The sequence below is a fragment of the Xenopus laevis genome, chromosome 3L (genome assembly GCF_017654675.1).
Source record: "Xenopus laevis strain J_2021 chromosome 3L, Xenopus_laevis_v10.1, whole genome shotgun sequence".
NCBI classification, from domain to species: domain Eukaryota; kingdom Metazoa; phylum Chordata; class Amphibia; order Anura; family Pipidae; genus Xenopus; species Xenopus laevis.
Genome location: NC_054375.1, coordinates 122,553,904 through 122,576,485, shown reverse-complemented (window position 1 = coordinate 122,576,485; position 22,582 = coordinate 122,553,904). Strand labels below are relative to the sequence as shown.

Below are 22,582 nucleotides of genomic sequence, written 5' to 3'. Positions count from 1 at the left end.
CCTCATCTCAGTTTTACTGTGACAAATCTATATTTCTTATGTTAGCATCATACTTTACAATCCAGTCTGTGTAAGCTTCTATGGGCTAATTCTATTTCTGGTGAATCTGTTTGCCTTGATTGCCTCTTTTCTGTGAAAGCTGCATGTTATTTATGAACAGAGTAACTTTTCCCACATGGAAAATGAAGATGCTAGAACAGTCCCACACTCATGAGTAGAACGTCCTGCCTTTCTTATAAAAGATACACTATGTCAATAAACGTTTGTACTATGATTTAAGACAGACATATTTTAGCAGGTCAAAACAGCTAACAGTCACAGATGAACCCACAAATAGTGATGGCCGATTTTGACCAGTTTCACCTAGCCGAAAGTCATTAAAGTGGACGTGTCACGGTAAAACATTAGCAAAAGAGACCTGTTTCTTCTCCTGGCTGTTACCCAATTCTCTCATGATATCGCCCATTGTAAAGGTGGCCATACACAGGCCGATAAAAGCTACTGACAAACCGAGTCGGCAGCTTATTGGCCCGTGTATGAGGCCCTCTAACGGACTTCCCCGATCAATATCTGGCTGAAAGTCGGCCAGATGTCGATCGGACGAGACTAAAAATCCTGTCGGATTGAGGCCGCATCTGTTCGTTGATGCGGTCCCGTGATCCGACCACCCATTAGCCATCTTTGGATCCAATCGTTGGGCCCTAGGGCCCACGATCGGATCAGACCGATATTGCCTACCTCAAGGTGGTCGTTTGGCGACAAGAAGACGGAATCAAGAGACTTGCCAAGAACTACTTTCTTTCACCTGCCCAACAGCTAGATGAAACATACAATAAAGTCATATTGAGGAATGTCTCTCTGTTTGCTCCTCCATATTGTTTTTCCTGAGTTAAGTTCATGATATCAGAAATGCTATGGAAATGTCAATTAACTATATATGTATAAACCAATGCTACATTTAAAAATATATAATAATAATATAGGTGTTCAAACTTTATAGTGAGTAGCTGACTAGCAGGAATTTCACACACATGCCATAAGAACATAAAAATGATTTGATTACTCCAAGTGAGTGATATCACAATTCAGAGGAATATGTAACTTTATTATAGCGTGTTCTGTAGAAGATAATTATAACTTAACAAGTAAATTCACATGATCTTTATGCAAGGCCAAGATAGAGGTCAATAGACAGATCCACCTTAAAGGAGAACTAACCCCCTACAGAGAAAGCCCCCATCCGCTATACTCTACTTGACCCTCTCCCTGCTTCCTCCCCGCATAGTCCATTACTTGAATGCAGAGTAGCACAGCTCATGGGCAGTATCTCCAAATCCTCTTCTGTCCTTTTGGCTTTCCTGTGCATGCAAAGTTAGCACAAATACAGACCCGGATTTGTGGAGAGGCCACCAAGACCCGGGCAGGATTTTAGGGACGGCATGCTGCCCAACCACACCCACATTTGTTTAGAAACACTGTGGATGCTCAGGAGATAAAGTAGTTTTTTAAATTTCCCGTGTGCCAATCTCCATTGCTCCGGTCCAGACAATGAAAATTTGAGCAAATAAAAGGGAGGGGACAGGGGTGACAAACATCAGCAGGCCTAGGGGTGCCTACTATGTAAATCCGGCCCTGCACAAATACCAGACTGGCTCCAACTGTGCATGTACATAAAAGATCATTAGCGAAGAAATCCAAAGACATGGAAGATGGCAGCCATGAGCTCCGCTGTGCAACTTTGCATAGATAAGGCAGCGTTATATCCAGAGGCACTTTTAAGTAATGGACTATGAGGCTTTTTCTTTGGGGGGTTTTAGTTCTCCTTTAATATATAACATTTAATCTATGTTTCTTAAAAAAACCTCTTATATACAGTTTTTAATCTCAAATATATTTAAATATTACATCTGTTTTGCTACGAGTGTATAATGGAGTGTAAGATGAACCCATTTGGAACTTTCTGATGAATAACTCTATTTACAATCCTACATAATGCATTTAGAATCAATTATTAGCTGAGCTGGGCGACATCATGGCTTGTGTACAATAATCTACAATGTCCGTTCCCAAAACATACACAGGAAACACTGACACAGAAGAGAGAGAGAAAAGGTTAAAGTGCTGAAGCAGTTTTAGAAAGGAGGTACTTATCTCAGAGCTGCACTTCTGAGGTTTATTCTCAGTATTATTACTAAGTAGAAGCTAAGGGACACTTCTTCTGTACAGAGTCACGAGTTCTCTCTTTTTCGAGGTAACTGCCCCAGCCACATCTGTTGATATGTTACTGGATTCTTGTAACTCTTGTAATACTTGTGATGCCTCTTTGAGTTGCTTCACAGCCTCATTTAGAAGTGTCTCTGCCTTTGGCCCATTGCCTTCAGGACTTTTCATAAGCTCTCCCTGCAAGACCCGATTTAAAAGTGTCTCTGTTTTCTCCCTTCCACAGGCAAGCTTCATTTCAACTTGATGCAGATGGTCCTTAGTAAGATGTATTATTGTTTTTTTATGCCCACACTTGCTTTCAAACCCCATACTATCTTCTGAAAGGAAATCTCCCAGAGAAGAGGACCTGGGTATTCTCTCAGGAAATGTTGACTTTGCTGATGTAGCATTAATTGGCATTAGTGTGCTTTGTTTTTCTGAGAAGTGTTCTTCCATACTTTGGATGCAACCTGAGTCTTCAAAAGCCACTTCTTTAGCCTTTTCCTGCACTGCACTAAGGTCAAGCATTTCTCTTGTTTCAGAATTTTCTGAACTCTCTTCAATTTCTTCAATGGTTTTCTCATCGAGGTGATCAAAGATGTCCTGATCGTTAGACTGTTGGCTGTTTATATCATCATTTAGCTCTGGCTCTTCTGCTTCATCAGACAACACAGCTGACCCAAGATCAGTCTTTCCAAGTTCATCAGAATCAAATTCCACCAGATTCTCTTTGCTCCCTCTGTCAACTGGCTTTATTGTATCTTTGCCCAATAGATCTGAAGTGGATCCCTCCCATTTAATTTTCATTTTGTCAGATAAGATCTTTGGTGGAGGTTGGGGAGGATTATTGTTATCTACCAAGTTTTCTCTGCTTCCGCTAACAGGTGTTTTAAGATCTGATTTTACTTCAGGGTTTGTGTTTCCACCTTCAGACAATAATTTCTCTCTTGCATAAATGTTTTCTTTAAGAATTTTGGGTGGTGGTGATGGTGGGTGAATAATTGGTACAACACTGTCTGTTTTATCCAGATGGGGCTTTCCTATGGATGATGGTGCAGAAGTCTGATCTGGAGGTAGTATTGGTATTTTTGTTTGTTCCTTCTCTGGCACAGGGCCTTGTTTTGGTGGTGGAACAGGAATTTTCACAGGTTTCTTCTCTCGGACTGGCTCTGGTTGGGTGGTAGGTTTACTCACACGTTCCTTCTCAGGAGATGCTCCTGTATTTTCAGACCTGGACATCAATGGCATATGACCCACACCTTCCACTTTTTCTAGGTCTAATCTTGAAGATCCATCTTCAGCAGCTTCAGACACCTGTATAAAATGCATAAAGAGGCAAATAAAAAAAATGTTTTTAAAAACTTGCACACATGCAGTAGAGTAAAATTTTGCAACTCTGTGCACTGTTACAAAAAGCTTTATTTTAAAATGGTCTAGTAGTAGTAATGTTTAAAGAGCAGTATGCAAAAGAAATACTATGCATTTATTCTATGGCCTGCCTGCACTTTCTTGTAATGTGATCAACACAAGACATTGCAACACTACAATAGGTGTCTGTTACCCAATAACATGGTGTGGCAATGGCTTCCCTCTAAGAGCTTCTTATTTTTGTTTTCCACTATTTAATGGGACTGTAACGCTAAAGTTCTTAAAGTGATATTCACCGGTTCCTATTTATGATAGTAACGTGTCTGTATAATTGGCAGATAGATGCTATGCTCTTCTTTTTGCACAAATTGTCTCCTAATCACGTATACAATTCAGTGTTGCCCCAGGCTCAGACAATGAGCAGCTGCACCAGTGATCTCCAACCAGTAGCTTGTGAGCAACATGTTGCTCACCAACCCCTTGGATGTTGCTCCCAGTGGCCTCAAAGCAGGTGATTATTTTTGAATGACAGGCTTGGAGGCAAGTTTTGGTTGAATAAAACCCAAACAGAGCCTCAATGTAGGTTGACAATCCATAAAGGGGCTACCAAATGGCCAATGACAGCACTTATTTTGCACCTCAAGAACATTTTTCATACTTGTGTTGCTCCCCAACTCCTTTTCCTTCTGAATGTTGCTCACAGGTTCAAAAGGTTGGGGATCCCTGAGCTACACTATGCCCTAGTTAAGCATTGCTGACACATCTAACTTTTATTTCACAGTTTAGCTAGTAGGTGTTGATTTCTGGAGTAACAAGAGGCTGGGGGGATTAGTGTCTCCAAAAGAACTGCAATTGCTTTTCTATAGATGACAATATCACCGTAACATAGTATTATTAGATGTGTGCTGGTACCTATCTTTTAACTTCCTCCAGAGAAGTTATGAATCCTATTGAGGGCAACTTATTGTGTCTTTGAGGCTAAGAGCAACAAGAGGTGGACACCCAAGTAAAAATTGTCATTCCATCATTCGGTGCTGAATCCATCAGTTTTAAATTCAGCTGAATACTGAATGTTCCTTAAAAGATTTGGCATACTAAATCACAGCCCAACTGTAATGCGCAGATTTAAAAAAAAAAAATGTAAACCAAAAAATAGTCACAGAAAGTTATCCAGAGCTGTAAAGCCTGATCTCTTTTATGTATTAAGGATCAAGTTTAGTTCAGTGTTGGTGCAAATTCTAGATGTTTGGTGTAGGTGTGTACACAGTGATTTGGGCGCATGCCTTAAAGGAACAGTAACACCAAAAAACGTAAGTTTTTTAAAGTAATGAAAATATCATGTACTGTTGCCCTGCACTGGTAAAACTTCAGAAACACTACTATAGTTCATATAAACAAGCTGCTGTGGCGCAATGGCGGAAATTGAAAAACGGGTATATGGCACAGGTTAACTAATGGATAACAGATAACACCATTAGACCGACAGAGCTTATTTGCTATCTGCTGTGTAATCTGATCCTTTTCTCCTTTGAATGGCTGCCCCCATTGCTACACAGCAGCTTATTTATATAAACAATAGTAGTGTTTCTGAAGCAAACACAGCAGTTTTACCATTGCAGGGCAAAACTGCATTATATTTTCATTACTTTAAAACACTTTTATTTTTTGATGTTAATGTTCCTTTAAGCCTTGCACATGCCTACCACTTGTAAGGCTAAATATTCAGCATCCCCAAATAGCTAGAGAGGCCCTGATATATAATCAGTCCTTAGAATTGTAGCCCAGCTATAAGCTTAGATTAGCCAATGATTTTAGCCATGCCAAAGCAGCCACTTTCACACTGGCAGGCTGGCCTTAAAGGGGCAGCAATTACATTACATTGCACAAGCCCAGGGAACCTTAATAAAGACAATAGAGTTGTTATAATGCCCTACACATGAGCCCACTGTATAATGTTCCATATGTTAGAAAATGTATGGGGGAACCCGGTTACCCGTAAAAAATTTTTGCAGGCTATCACTCTGAAAAAAGGAAAAGACGCCAGCGTATTTTGGGACTTAGAAAATGTTTTCACTAAAAATTGAGGAAGTCTTGTGCACTCCATTGCACTTCGCTTGGTCTGAGCTGGCGAACGCAAGTCTGGCGAAAGTTCAGTAAAATCCGCATCTTAGTGAATTTGCGGAGTTACGTCCATTCGCCAGAGCGGAAAATCATCTGGCGTTAGAGTGCGAAGCAACGCTAGCGTCTATCTGCTTCGCTAGCAAAGTGACATCTGCGCCCGTTAGTAATCGGCAAAGTAACAAAATGACGTCATGCTGGTGAATCATCGCCAGCGTTAGTCACTTAGCCCTTTAGTAAATGTGCCCCTTAGAGTTAATTGAAGATACTTATAAAATCTTGCATGTATAGAGTTGAATTCTGACTGCTTTTTACTTAGCTGGTAATACTGTAATAGGTTGGCCTGGGGGCATAGAATTAAAAATGTACCAGCAATGCTGTTATTCCTGGCAAGAAAGGTTCCCGGGCTGATGATTTTTTCAAGTTATAGCAATGCAGCTGCAGGGGGAGAATCGTTTGAATGTAGGGTAGGGGTTTAGTTCCTATTTAATAAAATCCTATTACTAGAAGATACACAAAAAACTACTAAAAGCCACATAGGCATTTACTGTTCGCCTGTTGAATGCAAACTTTTCATTGGTTGCTGTGCAAATTTTGACTTTTATGTATTACCCTTACACTGGGTTTAAGTGTAACTTGAACAATATATTTAATTTACCCCCTTGAGGTGGATCCTGGTAGGAGGTCTTCTCTTTGCTGCTCCCCTCTGAGCTCGGTCCCTGGTCACATGTTCTAATGAGCAGCTGGAGTCTACGTTCACCTGCAGACAAGTAACACCTTTAATCATAAATCACCTTCACAAATTTGCATTGGCTGATGACTGGCAACTCAGTAAAGCATCATATTCTCTGCAATCCAGTTCAGCGTTGGTGTTGACTCGTGAGGTCATAAGCATATTAGAAGACCCTAGAATCATTGCTGACTTCAGATCCTCAGTGGTGCTTAAAGAAGAAGTAAACCCTAAAAGTGAGTATGGCTAAAAATACCATATTTTATAAACTGCATTTATTGCACCAGCCTAAAGTTTCAGCTTGTCAATAGCAGCAATGATCCAAGACTTCAAACTTGTCACTGTGGGTCACCATCTTGGAAAGTGTCTGCGACACTCACATGATCAGTGGGCTCTGAGCAGCTGTTGAGAAGCTAAACTTAGGGGTCGTCACTAATTATCAAGCAGAAAATGAGGTTGTCCTCAATATAAACTGATGCTACACGGCTGATTATTAAATTCTGATGCTAATTGCACTGGTTTCTGTGCTGCCATGTAGTAATTATCTGTATTAATTACTAATGAGCCTGATATTGTGTCATTTCTATTCTATGTGTACTGTATATTGTGAGTGGGTTTCTAAGCTCAGTAAGTAACAGCAGCACAGAGCATGTGCAGTGAATCAGCAGAAAAGAAGATGGGGAGCTACTGGGGCATCTTTGGAGACACAGATCTTTACTGCTAAAGGGCTGTGGTTTGAGTGGGCTGGTACAGGAGCCCAATCATTTAGTTAAGCTTTAGTTCTCCTTAAACTACACGTATACTTCATTATGCTCAAACATGCCAATTTTACCTCGTCAAAAATTTTGTTTTTTCCTCGGTTGATCCCTTCATTCAGGGCTTGGATCCATGAGTCTCTCTCTTCCACGTTCCTGGCCTGAAACTTCAGATCCTGCCCCTTAAACACAAGTGAGCAGCAATGAATCAGTTACATGAAAGGGTTTGAGATTTGAATCTGTTGAGAAGCAATATTCCGTACCGCTGTAGTGGAATACAGCCTTTATTCATAGCTCCTAGAAAAGAGATTTATGATGTATCACTTGAGCTGTACTCTGGGATGTTATTCACGTGGAGAGGATTATCAGTTATTGTCTGTGCATATTTGCCAGTTTCCTCTTGCTGTTGCACACATTCCATAAAAGGGAGGGGTTGGTATCTGTACACACTATTACTCTTACCTTCCTGCTGGAAACTCTCTTCCTTAGTCACAAATAAATAACATTACTCGGTCCTCCATGTCTGAGCTGCTCATGTTAATACGTTAATGGAGCATACAAAAAAATAGATGAGACAGAGACACACGGTCAGATTCGGGGAGATTAGTCGCCCGGCGACAAATCTCCTCTTCTTTGGGGCGACTAATCTCCCCGTACTGCCATCCTGTCGGATAGAATGTAAATCCCGGTGGGATGGCTTCGTTTTCCGAAGTTGCCTCACGAGGAAATTTCGGGCGACTTCGGAAAATGAAGCGCTCCGAGTGCCATCTCGCCGGGATTTACATTCTAGCCGGTGGGAAGGCAATTGCGGGGAGATAAGTCGCCCTGAAGAAGAGGAGATTTGTCGCTGGGCGACTAATCTCCCCGAATCTGACCATGTGTCTCTGCCCTAAAGTGTGGAAACCAAAAAGAGCTGGATCAGCAGATACAATGAAACTTCAGGAGATGGTTGTATGCCTTCTTCAGCACATTCCTTGCTGTCCTCTTTCTAATGTTACACACTGAGCATACTCGGTTTCATATGATGATTGTGTTTTTTCAACCTCAGCTACTATGCAGTTCAACATTTTGTAGAATAATAGTCTTTCTATAAAGGAGACATATAGGATAAGTGAACCCCTCCCTAATTTTGTAGGCAAAAATAAACATATGGTGCTGGTTTCACTTTGGGCTGAAGGTTAATATTATCTTAAGAATGGCCCCTTTATTGGCGCTCCCTATAGATCTATTACAGTCAATATCTGTGTTTCAAATGAGGGCTGGGCATATCATAACTATCTCTCCTTTAAAATAGGGGAAGAATTATACATATGAATTCATTTTTTGCGAATTAAATGATAATTTTAAATGGAAATAACGGATCATTTGCATTATTTCTCCATAATTAATTTAATAATATTTTAATTAATTGGAAAAATTAGGGGTGCACAACATTCTATTGGTCTGTTTGTGGGTCAGCAGATGCACTGAATCCAGGATTCTGCCTTTTTCAGCAGGATTTGGATAGATCCAGGCAACTTCTTGTCACATAAAGAGTAAGCGGTTCTTTGTAACCCTATTTTGCATATGCATATTCGGTTCGGGATTCAGACAAATCCCAAAATAGTACATTTGGTGTATCCCTACCTAAAAGTCGAATTAATTTTAAGCTATGGGCAACTGAATGTGATAATTTTTTGCTCACTAACAATGCAATTTTTTTTTATTTTAAATTTGCAAATTAAGAGATTTGGTTCCATTTTCAGCAAATCTATTGTTGCTGATTCGGTTTTGCCATTTTTATATTTGGTGCCAAAAAAATCCCCTTATAGCTAAAAAACCCACACAATTACCACATATAACAGCTCTTCCATGTGTAATTAGTGTTAGCTACTGCTGGACAAAAAACGGGCACCACATGCTGTAATAATTTGTCACAAATGTATTGGCACTTGCATATTATAGGCAATTGTAAATGCAAACCCTATTCAGATACTTTGGATATACAGTTGAATATAGTCAGATTGATCAGAAGTGTCTTGGGGTCCAAATCTTATATTGTAGGAGGACAGGGATGTGCTTGAGAAATACTATGTACAGTGCTGAATACAATGCCTGCACTATCTAGTAATTATGAAAGACAAAACTGTGAAAAACTATGAAAACTGTTAGGTTTGTTAAGAGTTTTTTCTTGCAGGTATGAAGACTTGCTCACATTAACACAAGAGGCCAACGCCTTCTTCTACGGACCTTAATGTTACCATAAATACATATGTGCTGCTATAGCTATTAAAAGATGGGTGCTTCCAGCTAAGCATGTCTTGTTCGGTGCAACTTAGCTTCCGCTGATCGTTCTGTAAAGGGTCACAGTAGCTGATATTGCAAAAGGAAAGAAAGCTGTGGTTTATGTATCTGGCCTCAGGCAATGCATGTATTTGAAAAACATATAATGGGGGTTCTACTGTATATGTTGAAATTGCTCTTTAATTAGGGCCCTATACCTTCTGGTCCCCATTGCAGCCCACAGGGTATGTTTCCTTAGTAGTTAAAGGGATATTGTCATCGGAAAAAATATTTTTTTCAAAACGCATCAGTTACTAGTGCTGCTCCAGCAGAAATCTGCACTGAAATCTGTTTCTCAAAAGAGCGAACAGATTTTCTTATATTTAATTTTGAAATCTGACATGGGGCTAGACATATTGTCAGTTTAACTATAACAAACAAGGGAAAGTTGTGCTCACCACTATTTTTTAAAACCATTAGGCGGGGGTGCAATGAGGCTGTGACCACAAAATACATATAGTCAAATACAAGAGTCCTCTGCACTCAACCCATTATCAATATATTTAAGACAGCGACATTTTGTGCATACTGCTACTGAAAAATGCCTTACCCTTTAAACAAAACAGGGATTGTTTGTCCATATATTGCAATATATTTAAGCTGGCCAACTACGTCAAAGTCATCCCATATCTGACCAGTCCTATGCTCAATTTTATTTGATTCATTAAGAATTCTATTGCTTCATTATACATTTTACAAAGGGACTAGGTTTTACCTGCAACTTACTTGCTGCTTTCAAAGTAAACCTCCATACTTGGCTGCCCTTTTATTAGACACCAGTGGGATCACCTGACTATAGCTGGGAAGGGTGGGAGCTACAACATGGATCTGGTCACTGCTCCTGTATAAACTATAACAAACAAGGGAAAGTTGTGCTCACCACTATTTTTTAAAACCATTAGGCGGGGGTGCAATGAGGCTGTGACCACAAAATACATATAGTCAAATACAAGAGTCCTCTGCACTCAACCCATTATCAAGAAAAGGTTGTTTTGGTAGCTCAGTTACTGGTACAGACAGGTTTTCAACAAATCTAGGGAAAAGTCAGTACTCATGCAGGTGTCCCACTCATTTTTTTAAGGGGATGTCACACATTTTGTACCTATGCTGCATATCTAGCATACTAAATATCTCAATTAAAGGAACAGTAACATAAAAAAATGAAAGTGTTTTAAAGTAATAAAAATATAATGCAGTGTTACCCTGCACTGGTAAAACTGCTGTGTTTGCTTCAGAAACACTACTATTATTTATATAAATAAGCTGCTGTGTAGAAATGGGGGCAGCCATTCAAATGAGAAAAGGCTCAGGTTACATAGCAGATAGCAGATATCACATAATGGTGTTATCTGTTATCTACTATTTAACCTGTGCCATATAGCCTTTTTCAATTTCCACTATAGCTGCACAGCAGCTTGTTTATATGAACTATAGTAATGTTTCTGAAGCAAACACATCAGTTTTACCAGTGCAGGGCAACACTACATTATATTTTCATTACTTTAAAACACTTTCATTTTTTGGTGTAAGTGTTCCTTTAACTGCTATTTAGGAGGGAAGGGTTTCTTTTTAAATGGGCTTGTGACGAAAGCAACACTAATTGGCAGATTTATCGAAATGTGAGATTAGCGTTGGCCACAGAAAAACTCACATGCTTTCTATTCATTCTCATGGGAATTTTTAGAAGCGTACTTAGCAATGGGTAGAAGTTAGAGTTTACCATTTTATATATATACGATTCTAAAAAAATTCCCTGAGAATGAATAGAAAGTGTGTGAGTTTTTCTGTGGCGAGCGATAATCTCACATTTTGATAAATCTGCTCCCAAGGGAGCTGCAAATTTGTGTATAGATTAGTCAATAATCTAAAGAAGAATACATCATTTGATATGCAGGATCATTAGACCTTATATAAGCCCTTTAAGCCGACACACTACCCCTGTGGCATATGCTAGTGTTAACAGCTCTAAAAGTTTATACGCAAATAAATACTTGTCATATACTTGTTAACAAGAGCACAGCGTAGCACCTTGCAGCGAAATGGTTAAAAGTGCTTGCAGATTTAAGAAAAGGCTGCCCCTGTGCTGAGGACTTCCTGAATGATTGCCTGTTCTGGGAAGTCGCCTCCCGCTATGAATCAGACTTTGCTGCATAAGGTCGATTCTGTACTGTGCATAAATATTTTGGATAATATCATGCTGGCAGGGGGCTGTGCAAAGGCAGAAGTCACCTTAAAGGGGCAAACATGTCTAAAGGATGGAATTGCCAACCTAAGAAATTTGTCCGCAAACCTGTATTACACATAAATTGTTTTTATTTGTAAATATACCTGCTATTGAAAACAGTATCTGCCTGTCATCTGTGCTCTACACTGGATCATCTGGCTTTTAAAACAATTCAGCAGAATCCAGCCTATTAAAAGACCCGTGAAGAAATATTGAAGGCGGACTTTCTGCTACATCGTTTCCAGAGTCAAGAACCAGAAGTGCAGAAAGGGAGTTTCTGCTTTCAATTGCAATTATGTTTTCATGTAACTACTGAAAGTTGTTAAAGGGGAACGATTGGAAAAATACATATTTAACACATATTTTCTGGGAATAAGGAACTTTCTATATAATCAGTTAAAATTCTGTACCATTTCTGCAACAATTTCATATTCACTATTCTCTCTCGGACATCTGCCTGTCTACATGCAAGCTTTGTGTCAGAGTCAGTTATTCTGAAAGACAATTATATTAAGTACAGGTGTGGTATCCGTTATCTATGGGCCGTCTCCCCTAGACTCCATTATAATCAAATAATCGAAATTTTTAAAAATGATTTCCTTTCTCTCTGTAATAATAAAACAGTAGCTTGTACTTGATCCCAACTAAGATGTAATTACTCCTTATTGGAAGCAAAACCAGCCTATTGGGTTTATTTAATGTTTATACAATTTCTAGTAGAAGATCCAAATTACAGAAAGATCCATTATCCGGAATACCCCAGGTCCTGAGCATTCTTGATATGGATAACAGGTCCCATACCTGTACATGCAAAGGGAGCACACACCAATGTATTTGACCTGTCTCTTTATCAAAATCTGACTCTGACTCCTGCATGTAGAGAGACGTATTGTTAACACAGGGATACTAAAGATTAACTTGCTTAGAAGGCTGATGAAGTTTATATTACATTTTCACAGTAGTTCTCTTTTAATGAATGTGCATTAAAAAGGTTTCTTAGAATTAGATTTTGTTTGGCAGTCCTAACTTGTTCCACTTTAAACAGCGCAAGTTCCCATTCACACTATTGTACCAGATACTGCAGCTTCAAGAACAATGCACGTCAATAGATTTAAATGTAACGCATGAGATATAGGAGCTGATAACATTGTTTCCCATAGCAACCAGTCAGATTTTTGCCTTCATTTTTAACATATTAATTTTGGCAAGTAGCAGATTTTTTTTAAATGAATATTGCAAAGTTTTAGCTCCAATTGCCCACAGACTTACACCAAAAATGTTGCATGACATACAGATATTAACATCACTCAGTGCTAATGATAAACATGTCTGAGATTATAAACAAACAGCAATCATTTCCATTAATGTTACATTTTTCTCCCACTACAGTGTCTGACATCTGGAAATGTGGATTTTAAAACATTGTTATGATTGGAACTTTGCAAGCCATTCATGTCTTTATCCAGAAACTTGTGTTATTTTTTGTGCACAGTTTTAAACTTTATAAAAGATCACATCATCTCCATAGATAGCAACAGCTACATATATACATCATCAGCTCACATATTGACTGCGGACCATGTGCATCACTGTGCAATTTGGAGGCAAACAGAACAATACCTTTTCCCAGAACAGCTAGAGAAATAAATGCCACAGCCTAGCTCAACAGCAGTGTTTAAATAAATATATATATATATACCCCACAGTGAAAATCACTGCCTTATCTTTCTTGGACTTGCCTGAGACAGTTGAGGCGAATACTATTACTTCTTCTTCTAGCGATGCTGCAACACTTTGGCATAGGATCTAACTCCTTTAGATAGCAAGTTCTTTTGGCCAGGGTCCTCTTATGTAATCTGTATATCCAGTGTATGCACCCATTTATTGTACAGCACTTTACACTTTAACAATAATAATAACCCTTACAATAGCTAATTCTCACTCATGAGGTCATATATCACTAGTCTTCAGCTGGGTTTTATAACCACAGGATCTGGATTTAAGTCTACCCTCATCTCTTGGGAAGGCAAGTTGGAGATTTGTTGGACACCCCTTTCATGTTTTAAATTTTGCAATAAAAGCTCCTTATGCTCATCCTCTCCTTTCTATCCCAGGAAAAACCCCTAGGCCACTACTTACATAGACGCTGCGCATGCTTACCCCACCCCTTTTGTGATGTCATCGACGGGGCGGGTCTATAAAAGGAACCCAGAAGTTGGGCGGGTGCAGTTCGGTGGAAATCCCGACCCGCACATCACTACTGCCAATAGTATTAGGCCATACCCCCTTGTTACTGGCTTCTTGTGATCAGATTGTCACATTTAATTTATGTTGGAAGTCCAAGAAGGAGAATACAAGCAAAAATTTGCTTACAAAAAGTAAAGTAAATCTGCTGATTTTAAGTTTTCCCTCATTTTACACAGTTTTTTGTGATCTCACCTATATATTATGAATAAAGCATTTATACCAATTTGTATTGGTCCCCTGAAAAACATAAAATGGGGGTTCTACTGCATAGCAAATGGAATAAAAATAAGGTTTATTAGTCCTTTAAAACACAAACAAACATGAAAGCTGTGAATGTGAGCCAGGATGATGTAATACATTGTTCAAAGTTTGCCACAGGTCTAGTCACCTATAGCAACCAGACAAAAAGTAGCATTGATTGGTCAATGCCTTTGGTTGGTTACTATGTCACCTCGATTGTTGTACCTTTATATTCCCCCATTAGATTAATTTCTTTCCATAATGCATACTTAGGGTAGAACTACATGAACGTTTGGAGACAAAGGCGTCAAGATTCAAATTGGACTGAATGAAAAGTCGCAGGTAAAAACTACATTACACACAAACCGACACGACTGTCGGATGTGGATGTAGAAAGCAGCGCCTTCATCCGACAGTCGGACCGTGTAGTTACCTCCAACTTTTCATTCAGTCCAATTATATCTTGACGCTTGCGACTCCATCCGACTTGTCGCATACATTTTGTCGATGGGTGTTGATCCGACAAAAACCGCTTGTGGAGTTTTACCCTAAATCCCAACAGCTTCATCCGGTCTAATAACTAACACTACCCCAGACCCCCGCATATTTACCTTGGTTTGAGGTGAGGGGATGAGGTTGAAGTGCCTCTTGCGCTTTAGAAAACCTTTATGATCTTGGCACCGTTCATAGTCAGCAAGCTCCAGTGTCTCACATTTCTGGTCATTCTGCCAACACAATAAAATATGACTGTGGGTTTTGACATACATGTAGCTTTGGGAAATATACCAGGGATCAGCAGTGTTATGTTGCACAAAGCACCATGATTAGCAGTAAATAATTACTAGATGGGGAAAAAATATATATATTGCTAAATCCTGAATTTAACCCATCATTTTCTACTCACACCTGCACTGGACTGCAGTGTCCAGAATCGCTTAAAGCAAAGGATTTTTATTATGATGTAGAGAGTGATTTTCTGAGAAAATTTGCAATTGGTTTTCATTTTTCATTATTTGTAGTTTTTGAGTTATTTAGCTTTTTATTCATCAGCTCTCGTGTTTGTAATTTCAGCAATCTGTTTGCTAGAGTCCAACTTACCTTAGCCACCATACATTGAGACTGGAATATGAAAAGGAGAGGACTTAATAGAAAGACAAATAATAAAAAGTAGCAATAACAATACATTTGTAGCCTTACAGAGCATTTGTTTTTAGATGGGGTCAGTGACCTCCATTTGAAAGCTGGAAGAAGTCTGAAGAAGAAGGCAAATAAAAAAACTATAAAAATAAATAGTGACGACAATTGAAAGGTTGCTTAGAATTGGTTATTCTATAACTTCAAGGTGAACCACCTCTTTAAATATTTTCATTTGAAACACGAGCGAACTAGCTTGTTACACAGTGTGGCAGCTAAGTATTTTCTTTCCAGGGCTTTTGGACCTTGGATGTTGATATTATTCCTAGAGGTGCTTCATATTGCAAGCACTAAATTCCAATACTAAGAGGCCTGGCGATCTAAGAAAAATACTATGACACAGTTATATTGAGGAGCAACGTATTTCAGAAGGGAAGCTTTACCAGCAGGGAGACAATATAAAGTTTGAGGGAAGAAAACATTGTTTCACAGCATGGAGATTTGTAAGGAAATTGGGTGATTTAGTAAAGACAAATGCTGTAGATACAAAGGAATTTTCAGAATTTAAAACTAGAATTAAACATTGAATGTGCAGACTAGATCAGAGGGTTTCATAGTTGGCTGAAGCTTCCCTCACATGATTAATGTGTTGATGAAAGCACCCTACCCATGTCCATAACATTTTTACAGAAGCAAAACAATATATCAGCAGGGCTTTTGGCAAGCACACCTCCCCATAACAAATATTATTGTACTCCCTTCTTTAACTCTGTCCTGTTTTTCCTTTTGCATATCTCCTCTTTTCTCACCTCTCCCACTTTATCTAATTTTCTTACTCTATAACTATATGTACTTCATTACCCTTTTCTCTCCTTCTCTCCCATTTACTTTGTTAAGTCTATTTAAGTCTATTAGAAAATAATTTAAACATTAAATAAACCCAATAGGCTGGTTTTGCTTCCAATAAGGATTAATTACCGTATATCTTAGTTTGGATTAAGTACAAGGTACTTTTTTATTATTACATAATCAAATTTTTAAAAATGTTTTTCCTTTTATTATTATTTGGATAAAATGGAGTATATGGGAGAAGGCCTTTCTGTAATTCTGAGTTACCTGGAGAACAGGTTTCCAGATAACATATCCCATGCCTCTTCCTTCTCTCACACCACCGTTTCCTATTTTTCTCTCCTCCTTCTAAGTCTCTCTCTTTCACCTTCCCCGTTTCATTTAGTTTATGGTTTCCACTTTTAACTCCTTTTACAATATTGTGTAATATTTTCCACTTCTGCTTCTTCCTTTTCCCTTTGCTAAAAGCAGAGGGGTGCCGAAGATAAATATCAGGGACAACAACATTTCAGCTGGCCACCCCCTGCTCTCGACTGCACAAAGATGGACTGTGGTTCTTTTCTGACAACAATTTTGTTTTTTATATTTAATTGTCATTCTATTTCAAAGTTTCCATCATTGATGCATCTGCATTCTGCTGTTTAGTTAAGGGGAACTAAACACGAGTCTCATCTATAAATAAAGCCTATCACTTTCACCATCAGTGATGGTCCCATTGAACTTCAGTAAGGTGTTAGCTAAAATGTGTGAAAGTATGCACCCTAAAACCCAACAGCAAAGCACATGAAGTGAAGAGTGCTCCAATCTATACATTTGGGAGACAAAACAACCGTTTTGTAAGAGAAAGGCCCAACATAGAATGGCTACCTTCTCAGGACTAGAATCCGCAGTTTATCTTCATCTCAAGGCAAAGGGATACTCCCTTATGGACAATAATGTCCACATTTTGGATAGAGAGGACAGAAGATGTGAAAGAGGCCATTTATGGCAAAGTGGAAAAATCATTTTTGAACAGAGGAGGGGGTCTGCGACACCACTTGTCATCAACCTACAATGCCGCTTAGACCCTTACTCCTGTGGCTTTACACCAATTCACAGTTCCCATCAGTACATTGAAAGATTAACAGCTGTGTCAATGAAAATCATGGTACCATTCTGACTGGATCACACTTTCACACATCTGTGAGTTTTAGCCAACACCTTACTGAAGTTCAATGGAACCATTGTGATTGGATGTCTGGGACTTTACTACCCTCAAGGGTTTAGTTGAACTGAAAAAGCCACTGGGATGAGTGTTCAGACCAGGGCCGCCATCAGAGGGGCACAGGAGTTAGAAGTGTACCGGGCCCGGGCCTGAAGGGGGACCTGGCAGTGCTGAACTTTTCAAAAGAGCCGGGCCCCCCTTGAGAGTGCCAAAGCCGTGCCGCCTCCTTCCGAAGTCCCGAACAGCTGAAATGCGGAAGTTGCGAAAGTTGCGAAAGTTCCGAACTCCCGAATTGGCAAAAAAGACCCGAAGCCACGAAAATAGCCGAAGCCGTAGTCCCGAAGCGGCGAAAAGACCCGAAGTCACGAAAAGAGCCGAAGTCGCAAATCAGCGAAAAGACCCGAAATCATGAAAACAGGCGAAATTGAAGTCCTGAAGCGGCGAAAAGACCTGAAGTCACGAAAACAGCCGAAGTCGCAAATCAGCGAAAAGACCCGAAATCACGAAAACAGGCGAAATTGAAGTCCTGAAGCGGCGAAAAGACCCGAAGTCACGAAAACAGCCGAAGTCGCAAATCGGCGAAAAGACCCGAAATCACGAAAACAGGCGAAATTGAAGTCCTGAAGCGGCAAAAAGACCTGAAGTCATGAAAACAGCTGAAATTGAAGTCCTGAAGCAGCGAAAAGACCTGAAGTCATGAAAACAGCCGAAATTGAAGTCCTGAAGCGTTGAAAAGACCCAAAATCATGAAAGGAGGCAAAGTTGAAGTCCTGAAGCCACGAGTTCAATTCCTCTGAACACCAATGTGTGTTTTTTTTATTTTTTTTTAATCCCCTGGCCACCAATATATTATTTTAATACTCTACAGGCCCCTGCCACCAATGTTTTTTAAAAAAATATTCTTTGAGGCCCCAATTTTTTTCACTTGTAAGGAGGGCCCTGGCACCAATGTTTTCTTTGGGGCCCCATTTTTTTTTTACTTATAAGGGGGGCCCTGGCGCCAATGCTTTTAAAAAAAAAAAACCTTTTATGGAGGCCCAGGCGCCAATGTTTTTTTTTTAACTTATAGGGGGGCCCTGGTCCCCAATAGCTTTTTAACTTGTGTGTGGGGGGGTTACCTTTTTTAGCGCTGATGTCTGTGTGGTCTTTTAACTGTGATGTGGAGTGGGTGGGGCTTGGGGGGCGGGCCTAGGGGGCCCCGAAACTTTTGTTGTACAGGGCCCCATGATTTCTAACGACGGCACTGGTTGAGATGTTTTCAAGTGGAAAAAAAACCATCTTATTGTCCAGTTGCCTTTAATAATTCTATCTATACTATTTATGTTCATATATCTCAGCACACAATCAAATTTATTATATTCAGTTCTTTTTTTCAAATCATGTATATAAAAATAACATATAATGTATATAAAACATATATATTAGTTGTATATACAAGTACCTGATCTATTATCTGGAAAACTTGGGACCTGGGGTTTTTGCAAATAAAGCATATTTCACCATACTTACTAGACTAAAAATAATTTAAACTTGAATAAACCCGACAGAATTGTTTTGCCACCAATATGGATACATGTAACCTAGTTACCATCAAGTACGAGGAACTGTTTTATTTTTACAAAAAAAGGAAATCAGTTTTAAAAATTAGAACTGTTTGCTTAAAATGGAGTATATGGGAGATGGCCTCCTATAATTCAGAGCTTTCTGTATAAGGGAGTTCCGGATAAGAGATCTACTCTATTTATTACTCTCTGGCATGTGGCTTCTTCTCACTATTTGGCACTTGTCGGGGCATATTTATCCACCAGCGGGAAATCTCAATGGTCCCTATTCACCCTACTGAGTATTGTAGTTTGCTTTTAATAGCAGATAGGGTTAAAAATGAGTCCTAATTTGTTTTGTGGTAGTGTATGTTGATGGGTTTTTTTTTTTTTTTGCTTTCCTGCTAGTTTTTGGTTTTATAGGGGCGGTTCACTTTTAAGTAAACTTTTAGTATGTTATAGAATAGCTAATTCTAAGCAACTTCTCAGTTGGCCTTTATTATTTGCATAATCCAGTTTCTCATTCATATCAATGCATGGTTGCTTGGGTAATTTGGATCCTAGCACCAAGATCTGCCGAATAAAAAGCTAAATAACTCAAATAATAAAAAAAATAAAAAAACCCGAACCATGAAAATTGTCTCAGAATATAACTTTCTACATCATACTAATATTAATATTATTTATACCCTGGGAACCTCACTGCCCTGTTTGAAGGTATTACATTTTACTGTTGCTTGTGTACTTATTATAGTCTGTAGCTCATTTATCAACAGTAGGCAAATTTGCACTTGGGCAGTAACCTATGGCAAACACCAATCAGATGATTGCTTTCAATTAGTGATGGGCGAATTTATTCGCCAGGCGCGAATTTGCGTCGAATTCCCGCGATTCACCGCCGGCGAGTAAATTTGCGAAACCGCCGTGAAAATTCACCGGCGTAAAAGAAATTTTGCCATCAAAAACAGACGCTGGTGTCGTTTCGCAAATTTTTCACCGTTTCGCGAATTTCTCTGGAAATTCTCAAATTTATCGGCGAATCGAAAAGCCCCAAATTCGCCCATCACTACTTTCAATGCAGTTGGCTGAAAACAGCTAATCATTGATTGGTTTCTATAGGTTACTGCAGCGCCGGATTTCACTTTTGGGCGCCCCTAGGCCGCGCGGTCCGACCAGGCGGCCGCGCGGTCCTAGCGCCCGCCTTCCCAGCGCGCCGGCGAAAAAACGCTGGTGCAGTTGAACGGCGGCTGGGCGGCATGCCGCCCCTATTTCTTTGCCGCCCTAGGCCCGGGCCTATGCGGCCTTGCCGCAAATCCGGGCCTGGGTTACTGCCCAGGTTATGGAAATACAGCTATATTTTTAACTTTTCTATCAATGAAATAATTTTTTGGCTGAACATCTCTGGTCCTGTGGATCCGTTTGAATGCTGGTCAGCTCCACTTTCCAATGTTTTGCTGTACCGCTCCCTAAAGCTGGGGGTCTGGGGCTGGTGCACCCGGACCACTTTTACTATGTGGCGAGTGACTATATATCTAATTCTGGAGCACCTTGTCCTTTTCCTAACCATTTGTACTACCCAGGTTACCCAATGTTTATACGGTAAATGAGCTCCAGTGAGTATAAATGTAGCTGCATTCTGATTAAAACTTTTGGGCAGTTATTCATCTTACATTTAGCAAGATGTATTTTTATAATAGCAATAACAAAAGGATGGTGTCAGTAAGCACAACATTTCTGTAGATTTCAGAATGGTCACACTGGTGGCTGCCGTTGTAAATGAGCCCTCGCTGCATAAATGTGTAATTCAAAGATGGAATGTTCTGTGCACATGTACTATTTATAAATGGGGAGTACGTTTGTTTGTTTGTGGTCTCTTTTGCTGACACCTAAGAAGGGAAGGCCTGTTGTACAGAAAAGATGACAACCCAGTTAAGTTAAGTTTCTCTCTTTGCTGCGGGTCTCCTTACTGGTGCAAATTTGTACTTACATGTGGCGTAGACCTTTCTTTAACACATAGAGCACACCCAATACCACAACTCTTACTCATCTGTCTATTGCAACTTCAAAGTGAGAGAATGAATGTCCTTTGCTCAATAATGGCACCACATAAAGTGTATTAAGGTACATTAATAGAAAGTAACAGAGTTACCTCAGCAAAATTATGGTAAATTCTGTTTTCACTGTTTAGTAAATTAACCCTACTGTATATTTTCCATTTTAAAGGGAAAATAAACACTCTTTATTAAAGAGTGAAAATAGAATATATAATATCTATATATTCACGCACAATTTACACAGAAAAATGCCACTTACAAGATTAAGCCTAAACATAATATTAAGGGAGAACTAAAGCCTAATTAAAGAAGTAGCTAGAAATGTTGTACATTATGTTTTGTGCTTCTGTACCATCCCAAGGCAACCACAGCCCTTTAGCAGTAAAGATTTGTGTCTCCAAAGATGCCCCAGTAGCTCCCCATCTTCTTTTCTGATGATTCACTGCACATGCTCTGTGCTGCTGTCACTTACTGAGCTTAGGGACCCACTCACAATATACAGTACACATAGAATAAAAATGTCACAATATAAGGCTGATTAGTAATTAATACATGCCATCACAGAAACCAGTGCATAATTTAACAATTCAACCATGTAGCATCATCTAAGATGATATACAAACCCTAATTTTCTGCTTGATAATTAGTGACGACCCCTAAGCTTAGCTTCTCAACAGCTGCTCAGAGCCCACTGAGCATGTGAGTGTCACAGACACTTTCCAAGATGGTGACCCCCTGTGACAAGTTTGAAGTCCTGGATCATTGCTGCTATTGAGAAGCTGAGACTTTAGGCTGGTGCAATGAGTGCAGTATATAAAATATGGCATTTTTAGCCCTATTCATTTTGAGTTTACTTAGTATGTTATAGAATGGCTAATTCTAAGCAACTTTTTAATCTGCCTTCAGTTCTTTGCCTTCTTCTTCTGACTCTTTCCAGCTTTCAAATGTGGGTCACTGACCCCATCTTAAAAACAAATGCTCTATAAACCTACTGAATTATCGTTATTTCTACATTTTATTACTTATCTTTCTATTCAGGCCTGTCCTATTCATATTCTAGTGTCTTTTTCAAATTAAAGATGGTTCCTAGTGTAATTCGGTCTCTAGCAACCAGATTGCTGAAATTGCAAACTGGATAGCTGCTGAATAAAAAGCTAAATAATTCAAAAAACCACAAATAATAAAAAATAAAAACCAATTGCAGATTGCCTCAGATTATTGCTCCGTACATTATACTAACAGTTTATTTAAAGGTGAACAACCCCTTTTCAGTCTCATAATTGACTGTATATATAATTTTTATTATATAATATATATAATTGTTCTTGTGGCCAGCCGCAAGAGGTGCATGAAACAAACAACCAGCATCTGTATAGAGCTACATGCATGAGCTTCAGTGCTGTGGGTCAGTTCCAAACAGCTGCCCTGTTATTAAATAACTGAGAGGGGCCAGGCAGCTAATCTCATGCAGTCATGCTCTATAGCAATGTTATGAGATTTTCCTGGCTCTCGAAGCAATGTCTCTTTTTCCAAAACATTCCCCTTGGCACAGCAGCAGGTGCCTTGGACTTGTGAGAGATAGAGATGTTCATGC

At 39.4% G+C, this 22,582-nt stretch overlaps 1 protein-coding gene across 1 annotated transcript in view; it reads right to left on the bottom strand.

The window, feature by feature from the left end:
- Positions 1-1,084: 1,084 nt before the first annotated feature.
- Positions 1,085-22,582, bottom strand: part of plekho2.L (pleckstrin homology domain containing O2 L homeolog) — a 30,232-nt gene continuing 8,734 nt past the window's right edge. The window contains exons 3-6 of the mRNA XM_018253276.2: positions 14,818-14,931; positions 7,251-7,355; positions 6,347-6,448; positions 1,085-3,516 (exon numbers count right to left, since the gene is read on the bottom strand). Coding sequence (XP_018108765.1) covers positions 2,203-3,516; positions 6,347-6,448; positions 7,251-7,355; positions 14,818-14,931 — 1,635 coding nt within the window. The 3' untranslated portion in view covers positions 1,085-2,202. The remainder of the gene's footprint in view (positions 3,517-6,346; positions 6,449-7,250; positions 7,356-14,817; positions 14,932-22,582) is intronic.